General features: G+C 34.3%; 1 protein-coding gene across 7 annotated transcripts in view; it reads left to right on the forward strand.

Annotated features, from left to right (window-relative positions):
* The window catches only part of LOC116344841 (protein lozenge), a 29,515-nt gene extending 19,366 nt beyond the window's left edge, over nucleotides 1–10,149 (forward strand). For 4 of the 7 annotated variants that reach the window (XM_031773629.1, XM_031773632.1, XM_031773630.1 and 1 more), the window contains exons 5-8: nucleotides 2,476–2,589; nucleotides 6,079–6,195; nucleotides 7,081–7,290; nucleotides 7,480–10,149. In XM_031773629.1, the coding sequence (XP_031629489.1) occupies nucleotides 2,476–2,589; nucleotides 6,079–6,195; nucleotides 7,081–7,290; nucleotides 7,480–8,216 (1,178 nt within the window). In that variant the 3' untranslated portion in view covers nucleotides 8,217–10,149. The remainder of the gene's footprint in view (nucleotides 1–2,475; nucleotides 2,590–6,078; nucleotides 6,196–7,080; nucleotides 7,291–7,479) is intronic. The other 3 variants (XM_031773633.1, XM_031773635.1, XM_031773634.1) reach the window with 2 other exon arrangements.
* The last annotated feature ends 323 nt before the right edge of the window (nucleotides 10,150–10,472 follow it).

Raw genomic sequence — 10,472 nt, forward strand, 5'->3', positions numbered from 1 at the left:
AACACCGTATTTTGCCGATGGACCCCATCAATGTACAAAACGACACACACTTTTTTTTTCGTCCGAAATGCGACGATGCGGCATTCATTCTGTTCATCGGCTCGTGTCAATTGAGTGATGTCTTTTAAAAAGTCAACTGAATTATATCAACCGACGAACATTTATATTTTGTTCCCGATGTTGTTTGCAAGCCATTCTGCCAGAGTCGCAATTTTTTTCAAATCCTCCTTTTTGTGCCATTTTGCAGCGATTTACATTTTTTTTTGTTTAGCGAAAAACCCGCGTGAACATGCCAGACCACCGTACACTTTATCTACACTTTGCTCACACCTTCATTTTCATGTTTATTTCTTAATGCTTATTTTGCATTGAAAGTATAGCGAGAGTGTGACGAAGGTGTAGCGAACGTATACAATACTCTTCCACACTTTCGTCAGACCTTTGCAATAGTACCTTACTCTATAGTTCAGTAATTTTTGGTGTAGGGCGGCGCCACCGTATGTACATAGAAATTTACATTTAAACTAACGCCATCTAACGTGTTTGATAATTTTTTTCCCCAAAAAAGTGGCACTATAACCCGTATTTGGACCTTTGCTTCTTTTAATGTATACAAAAAGAAATGAAAGGGAACATGCGGCGGAGAAGTACACATGCAAAAACGTTATCTCTTTGTTCAAAAAATCATCTAGTAGCCTACACATATACACACATACGAATATTCATGTTTAATTTAATGAACAATGTTTGTGTCAAATGACACAATTTTATTATGAAAATTATTTTTCAACAAATGAATATTCGTATGTGTGTATATGTGTAGGCTACTAGATGATTTTTTGAACAAAGAGATAACGTTTGTGCATGTGTACTTCTCCGCCGCATGTTCCCGTTCATTTCTTTTTGTATACATTAAAAGAAGCAAAGGTCTGACGAAAGTGTGAAAGAGTATTGTATACGTTCGCTACACCTTCGTCACACTCTCGCTATACTTTCAATGCAAAATAAGCATTAAGAAATAAACATGAAAATGAAGGTGTCAGCAAAGTGTAGATAAAGTGTACGGTGGTCTGGCATGTTCACGCGGGAAATGCAGAATATTAACCAGAGAGTATGTTATTGTATTTTTTTTTGTGTAAACCGGGTTGAATATCGATGTCACCGACTATTAAGTGCCACAAGGTCAATTTATTTGTTTAGTTTTATTTCAAAACAAATCGAATTTTGGGGTTAAAAAACTACTATTTGCATATGTTTACGTGTTTGGCTATCGTAAATCAGCATCAAACAAAAGTGTTCAAGATTTTAGCGCCTGTTACCGATATAAAACAAACATGATATCAAATATAAATAAACGTGTGACATGTGAGCATAGAATCACATCAAAATCCCCAAATACAAATCGATAATTAAATAAATAATCGCTTTGGCAATAGTAAAATTGAAACAGGAAAATTCCACCGTCGATCCGAAGTGAATGTCGTGTGCCACATTCAATCATATTTCATTGTTTTTATTAATAGAATGTTTGGTAGATCGCATGTGTTCGAGCCGTCGGCACACACGTGTATCGAAAATGAAATGATAGTTTAAAATTGTCTGTTGCACGCAACACTCACGGAAATCAAAATTCGAACAAAAGTCATCATCAAAATCTATTTCAATTTGGAATTTGTAAATGAGTTTTCATTCTTTTTTGTTGATATTCGGAAAAATTTCAGAAACAAATTCCAAATGAAAAAAAAAGTAATCAACGAAGCAATACATGATTTTTTGGGTGTGCAATCAATCGGCCGTTTAAAGTTACTGGTAACGAAGCAATCAAAATCACAAGAACTTGATTGATGACGAATGCCAAGCCAAGTTTGCACACGAGAACATACCAATCGCCTATATACGCTCACAAACACACACACACACACAGAGAGAGAGAGAGAGAGAGAGAGAGAGAGAGAGAGAGAGGATCGACGATTTGTGAATATGCAATATATATTTGCAAAACACACACTATGCACGGCGGTTGCTACGATTAGTCGAGTGGGGTAAAGTTTCGGCTTCATGGTTTAAGTATCGGTTTGATTTGAGGTTATTGGGCGAACCGAACAGTAGAAGATTCATGACACGCTAATTCATTCAATGTTTTGCACGATTTTTGTTGTTTTTTTTTTTATAAATAACACCCAATGACTGCACTGCTTATACACACGCATACATAAATCCAATCCGCAGACTTGTTGAAGTGGTTTTAAATCCATAATGATGACAAGTAGCGTCGGCATTTTCATTCTGACTTTTTTTCCTTAAATTTTTCAATCATGAAATATGCGAATGATTTTCCAAATGTGCGAATGAGTTTCAAACGTTGTCGTCTTTTTTTTTCAAGGCTTTTCCAAGTGTGATTTCGAATTAAAAAATAGTGCTTTTGAGTTTTTATCGATTTTCATTCAATTGATTGAAAATTTTCTTCTTTTTCAGGTAAAAGCTTTACATTAACAATAACAGTATCAACCAGCCCTCCGCAAATTACTACATACAACAAAGCGATAAAAGTAACCGTTGATGGACCCAGAGAACCACGTTCAAAGACAAGTAAGTGGTATTTTGAAAAAAAAAAACCAACCATTTTTCATTATTTAATTATTGCAAATTTAGCAAGTAAATTTAAATTTTTTTCTCAATGTAATCGATATTGCTTGAGTTATCTTTAATCTCTCTTTATTATTCAACAATATTTAAAAAAACACAAAGATCAAAATTGAAAACCCCCACAATATAACAAATCAATGAAAATTAACTTCAAACTGCTTGAGCGGTTGCGGCAGCCACTTGGATTTCCTGAGTTTGCGAAATACTGTAATTTGTGGTCACAATTAGAATATCCTCTTTGAATCAAATGTGTATGCATATTTTAGTGATACAAGATGTTTGAGAATTTTACATAAATCTCTCTCTCTCTCTTTCTCGCCTGCAAACACTGTCTCTCTTTCGCAAAAGTGTTCTCAAGATCCTTTTTGGGGCCAAAATATAGTCCTTTAATGTATTTAAGCAGCTTGATGACAGTGACTAACGTGTACATGCCAATGATCCTCCTCCTGAACAAAGCCTTTTCTTTGAATCAATTGCTCAAACGATATTCATCACAAATATTTGCATTTTGCATGTGCTCGGGTTGGCTCGCTCAAAAGTGTCTTCAGGCAATGTGTCAACTTATTTGAATTAGTGCGTATGTAAGTTAGAAGAAGAGAGAGATTTAGTTGGTCGATATATAAGTTAAAATCTCCTCATCGAATGTTGTATGAGCAATACGTAATAAATTCCGAGTCAAAGTGAAGTTTGTCATTTATTTCCCCCCCCCCCCATTTAACATTGAGAGATTCTTGGCGAGAATACTTGAACTAATCAAACACAAAACTGCACCATTGTAAATAAAATCACTCACACACACACACACACACTCACTGGCATCTCTGTCATATGAAAGAGCATTCCATCTCTCGCAATACGAACGACGGACAAGTCAAACAAAGATCAAGAGAACGGACGAGCTGCTAATGAATTTTAGAGAGCATTATATGTACAAATTGAAAGAAGGAGCGATCGAAAGAGAGTGAGTAAGAGAAGCAAGTGACCCATGGTCATGTCGAAATTCTCTATGCTGCTTTGCACAAACAAACAACTTTACTTTGTGCTATTTTGTGAAGGAACTAAACCATTTAATTTAAAGCATCAACAAGAGTTGATCACACGAACACACACATACGAAATATTTTAATTATTGTAGAAACGTTCGAACTTAAAGAGAGAAAGAGAACGAGAGAGTGAAGAGTATTCAATTTGTATCGGGTCAAAATATTTGACCAGCGCATACATATTTACATAAATGCGATTCGCCTTTAACCAGTCGTCGCGCGCAAACTGTTCAAATTTATTGAAATACCAAAATAAACACAGTGTCACTGGCGGCAGTTCGATCGAGTAAATACGTTTTCAATGACCAAACATGAATACTCATTATCCATAACATCGGTGAGATTTTAATGAAAATAATTAATTGACCCTCACAACTAAGGAAATAATTGATTGAAAAATTCAATTAATTGAAAAAAATGGATGGGGAAAAAATCCAACGAATAAATTTATGAAATTCATGTCCGATGGAAAATTTTCGAAAATAAGCCCGAAATCAGCACAAAAGTGCAGATCATGATAAGTGTTGAAATGACACAAAGTTGTAGACTCTTTAATTGAGAAAATCTCACTCAGCACAAAATCTGACATCATACACAGCAGAGTTTCAAAAGCATTTCACATGAATGGGCTTGAAACATCTGTCGCGATTCTGTGGCTAAATCACTTAAACTCGTGTGTATGTGTATAGACTTTGTGTGCAAAAACCAGTCGATTATTTTGCTTTTCTATTTCCGTCTCGTACATTTCTCTGGTCCGTACAAAATGCTGTTGTCGTGCGATAAAATTTCCCGTTTTTCCCTTTCTACACCATTACCAATTATTTAGATCTATATGAGCACACGAGACGACATCGCATAAACATTTGATTCGTAGGTAGAGATTAGAAAATGAAAATAAGACTTTTGGTCTTTACACTCTATCATTTCGAAACCAGTTTCATAGTTCAACACACACACACACGCATGCAAATTGGATAAAATTAAAGGAAAAGTGTTGCGTTGAAACAATGGCCAGGCGAATTGTGTTGTCAGACAATTTTCATTGTTCACTGGAAAATGAATAGTGTATTGTGTGCTTCTTTATCTTTGCTAATCCAACAACGGAGTAATATAGCTGACTGGCCTCACATACACGATGAATTAAAATAAAATAAAATCTATTTCGGAATTGTTAAATTGTGATATTTATACATGTTCTTCTTTGTTTTAAGCTATGCGTGTAGCTTGTGTGGCCGTCTGCTGCCCTTTTTCTTGTATACATGAAAACTCACTCATTTGCCTGCCACTCATCGACTCGATAACCGTCCAAGTGTAGTTCGGTGTGCCTTTTACACATATGTGCTTACACACATACACAAAAGAACGTTCGAGTTCAAATACAAATTGCAACCCGAAGAGGGAAAATAATGGGGATGAAATAAAATTGATTTACCGAAACGATTCATTTTAAAGTGCCAACATATTCATTGCTTAAGTGTGAGATTTGTCAAATCCATACGTGGAAAACAACACTCAAATTCAAAAGTCGCCGAATGAACATCTACCGAAAAACTATTTTCAACGAAATGTACGAAGAAGAAGCTATTTTCTTTGGAAAATAATAATTAATGTAGCAAGACAAAGATGCGAAAGACATGGTGATTTTGCAAAATAAATTCGTATCAGTTGGCATGGACTGAGATAAATTGGATAGCTCAAGCAATAATACACACGGTCGACAAATCGCACATTTAAAATTTGCGTCACCATAAAGCCATTTTCCCGGGCACACACATCCACATATTTTAAATTACAAACTGCTTAAAAGCAACAATTATACATTTGAACGTTTTCTTTTGCATCGCATTCAAAAAGACACCAATTATGTAGCACACATGTGATGTGAGTGATCCCTCATTTGGTGCTGCATCGTTAAATTTTTCGCTGTATTTTATTGGGAAAACTAAATTAATGACATTGTTTTAACGAGCGAGCGAGTGCATTTTTCAACGGACCTTAAGTTCATTCATCCTTCTTCGTGATACCTTTCCATTAAATTTCGGGCACATCTCGCTACGTTTGACACGAGTTGAAAGACATTTTATTGATTGTTCTCGTATGAAATCACCGACACCATTAAGTATTTTAATTAATTTTATGTGAAAATATTCAAGAGACACTCAATGGTAAATATAAAATCCAAGCAAAGTGACGCTTTTTTTCCTGGACCGGTATCGTCTCGTGCTTTCAGGCAGTAAGGCCAATTAATTTCAAAATGACTTTAAACCGCTAGCCGGTTTGAATAACAAACAAAGATCGCAAAAGGGGAAAGAGAGAGCACATTTGTCGCGCACAATTGACTTTATGCGAATGTTTCAATGAGGACAGAAATCAAACTAAAAATATGAAGTGCTATCTCTTTTAGGGCAACAACAGCAATTTCATTTTGCATTCGGTCAGCGTCCATTTCATTTTCCTGCTGATCCATTGTCGGGCTTTCGTATGCCACCGATTGGAAATTGTCAAAGTGAGTATTCCATTGTTTTATTTACATTGCTTTTAAAATAATTAAACATTTTTATCGGCTTCATCGAAATATTTTTGACTGTCATTAAAATATATTGAACTAGAATCATTTTAGCGATTTTGTGATATTGTATTATAGCTGATGGTTGCAATTTTTATTAAATTTTCCATTAATTTTCTTTTTTTTTATTTTTAAATTTAATTATCTGAAAATTGTGCAATGTACACATGTGCGTAACGTACTTTTTTGTGTGCACAGATAGTCGGTCACTTTAAACAGCACCGATCCGATTTTAGGATTAAATATCAACACAAGTCAACAATTTTATAGGGAATATTCATCACAATTCGCACGGCCTCAACACACCGATTTTATTTATGAAATATTTTTAATTACACTCATGCGTATGGGCGCACACACTGCAACATAATATCATTAGTACTTTAAATAACAATTTGTGACAAAATTGATTCGAAACACTCATTAAATTGGCTGAACGTTACCCTGTGTTGTGTATTGAAAAAAAAAAAAATGGCCCGTCGCACATCCTCATGCCATCAATAAATAATTTGACATTCATTAATTTGCTGGCTCATTTTTTTCACATATCGTATATTTTGCTTATGGATCATTTCCATTCATCATCTCTGGCTTTATTTTAAAATTAAATTTATTAAGTTTGTATTCACGCCCAAGCCGAAAGCCCAGCACTCGCACATGCAAATACACACTCGAAATTTATTTTCAATGAAAAATGAGTAATTTAAAAAAAATGACAGCACATACACATTAATTTCAATAAACACGGTCCAAAAGAGAGACGAGCTAGAGAGTAGAGACGCATGTATTTCAATTGCAATGTGCTTTTTTTTTTGCTTTCATTAGATATGTCACAATTTGGCTTAGGAACGGCAAATTCTCACTGGGGTTACAGTTCGGCAAACTATTCACCGTATCTGACAAGCAGCGGACTATCAACATGCGGAACAACATCGGCTGCACAATTCAATAATCCCGCACTGGGATTTAGCTGTTCGGCCACCGATCAAGCAACCACACAAGATTTTACGAACAATGCACGTGAGTGTTTACCAAGTAAGTTTTTATATAGAATGAAAGGGTTAGGTAGTTCCATTTTGGAATTGAGATTGTTTCTTGTCAAATTAGTTAGAAGAAAAAAGATAGTGAAAGGAAATAGAAAGAGAATTAAACCGAAGAAATAGTTATTAAAGTTTGAAAATTCATTTCGAAAAAAAAATTGTTTCCATTTTCTCGTTGTCGCAGTGTTGCCGGATTCGACGGCAAATGATTTAGATCAGCATCTGAGCAATTTGGTTGGAACTAGTCCGAGCGGTCAAATGACCGGAAATCACGGAAGTTTATCACAAGCTGCTATAAATGGAACAAATCATATTCCACGCTACTTGGCCACAACAAATGATTACAATTTACACACAAGCAACAATGGTCCACGCAGTTTAAGTGATTCATCTCAAGCCGAATCACCGGTACAAGATGATTTACTCACATCAAACACACCAAACCTAGGGAATGGCAACAATGGTTCGGGCAATGCCAATACAAACGGTGGAAATCTTTCGAACAATACAAGTTCTGCGATTGGTAACAATCCAAATTTCATTAGTGGTGTGAATCAATCACAAAATTCCTATGGCACTGGCAGCAGTGGCGGTCCTGGATGCAATAGTTCTATCTATCCCGTATTACCGGCCAGTTTGCTCTATTCCCAATTGTATACGGCCGCAAACCAAACGCATGGATTTCATTCACATGCCGCACAAAACTCAATGGTTCACGGTGAATTACAGTCAGTGATGGAGCACATTACAACTGCATCGGGTCGACAACAACAAAATCTAATGATCGGCGGCACTGATCTAACACACATTGGAAATTGTGGCAGCAGTGCACGAGCTGGCGAAGATAGTGCACGACAAATGGTCGTTCCACGTGCTCCACACCACACAGACAATGGTAATTCGGTATGGAGGCCCTATTAGTATTGGCATATTGACTCTCACGGAGTCACAAATCAATAAATGATTACATTTTGGCAAAAAACACAGCATTATTATTGGCGAACAAAAATCAAAACGAAATTCAAAATTATTTCTTCTTCTTTTTTTTTTAAAAAAAAAAAAGCAAAATCTGATACCAACATTTTTAGATAAGTCATGTAAGCTAGTCAGACGAATATCGTTGACATCATTTTCATGGATGGGAGATCCAACATTTGCTGTTTTTATGTAAATAATATGAATGTTTTATCACAATTTATTCTTTCCTAAATATTAAAAAAGAGCACCATTTAAACGACGTTTTCATTAGCATTTCACATATAATATTCAATTAAACATTGAAAACATTACACTCTGTACATTTGATTGAAGTTTTTTGAAGAACAAAACACACGCATGGTATCATTTTCCTCTATCCTTTAACAACAACACATACTATTTACTATGTATATAAGTGACAAGATACAAATAGTGTGGATTATCTAGTCAAAAATTGATGCTGAACAATTACTGTGTATAGACATATAGTATGCATCAATTTCAATGTAGTTTTAACACGTTTAGAATTAATCGCAAGATACTCTTTTTGCAGGAAAGTGACACTATTGCTACTTTTTAAATACGAAGGGTAGAATTATGAAGAAGAAAATTAATTTTTTTTAAATGAAATTAAACAGAATCATATTTCAAAAAAGTTTTCAAAACAAAGTTCGATTATTGACGGTAGTTTGAATGTGACAATGTGCTAATTTGACACGTTTTTCACATTCGAAACTCACTTTCTCTGTGCTATAATACAATTTAATAGATTAACATGAAATGATATTTGTAATCATAGCTTCTGACGTTGACGATTAAAGGGAGGGTCATTTCAAAATTTTCCTAACATCTAAAGGGGTAATTTTCTATTTGGTCTCTCACAAATTCAAAAATGCATTATTTGATTTGTTCATTCCTGGTGGGTTGTCTCAGAGAATTTGGCTCAAAAAACCTTAGCAAATTGAAAGATTTTTCTCTTCGCCAAAAAACCAATTGAATATTTTCTCCCGCTTCAGAAAGTGAAGAGCTAAAAAAGGGTCTTCACTTCTTTCGCGAAAATCCCTAGCAAATCGAAAGAATTATACTCATTTGGAAAGGTGGATGATTAGAAGCTCAAAAATTATAAAAAGAAAATGTCGAACAAAGTATAAAGAAAATTTAAGAAATAAAAAGACGGAAGAAAGAGATATTATCTAATCGTTCTTGAATGTAATGTTGAATTGAGTACGACATACGATTTCGACTCATATAGTTTTAAGGGACAAAGTTGCAATATTATAACAACTTGTTATTAACAAGTGAGAGTAAAACCGCCATTAGTCCAAGAAAAAACAGCTCTGTCACAAACATAATCATAATAACAAAATTGAAAAAAAATATATAGTGTCCTATTTTGGATGTTTATTGAATCTAATTGTAATTATAGTAATACACACACACGTTCACATTCATTTTCACACTCACCAACATTTTACTAATCATGGTTCAGTGTATTTTGTAAGAATATCGTAATAACTATATTCAATTTCATTGAAATCCTGCATATTTGTCAAAGAATATACGAATTAAGTATTAAGTCATACAAAATAGCTAGAATGAAAATGAAAAAAGGGATTTTCATAGAATTGCCCGAAAATTCGATGAACATTTTGAAATGAACAATGATAATAAGGTGTTAATTGAGAAATTAGACAAACTACTTAGCACAGGTATACAAGTAATACTAATTCAACTCATCTTAGTATGCAATTTTAAAAGAAGCCATCTGAATGTGAAACAGTGTCCGGAAGACATACAAAAACTCACACATACACACACTTTTGATGTAGAAACCATAAATTAAGCTCAAAATTAAACAGATCGGAATTTAGATGTAATTGCACTTCTAACAAAAAAATAGTTGTTTCGTCAAAAAATGAAAATAAAAACGAAATAGAAAATTAAATAAATATTGAAAACTTTGATCTATTTTCGTTTGCAAACATTTGCTCCAATTTTCATTTTGTATCCGTTCTTTCAGCCGAAAAATCGGTAAGTTGTTTGAGCTTATATTAATAAAAGATTTCTCTAACTTTTACGAAAAAGGATTTTACTATGTATGTTTCTGATCAGTGACATTTTACATTAGTTGATATTTAACTTTGCTCTATTTTCGTTTGCAAACATTTGCTCCAATTTTCATTTTGAGCTTATATTTTC

The sequence above is a fragment of the Contarinia nasturtii genome, unplaced genomic scaffold (genome assembly GCF_009176525.2).
Source record: "Contarinia nasturtii isolate CC-2019 unplaced genomic scaffold, AAFC_CNas_1.1 Cnas_scaffold_1182, whole genome shotgun sequence".
NCBI lineage: Eukaryota > Metazoa > Arthropoda > Insecta > Diptera > Cecidomyiidae > Contarinia > Contarinia nasturtii.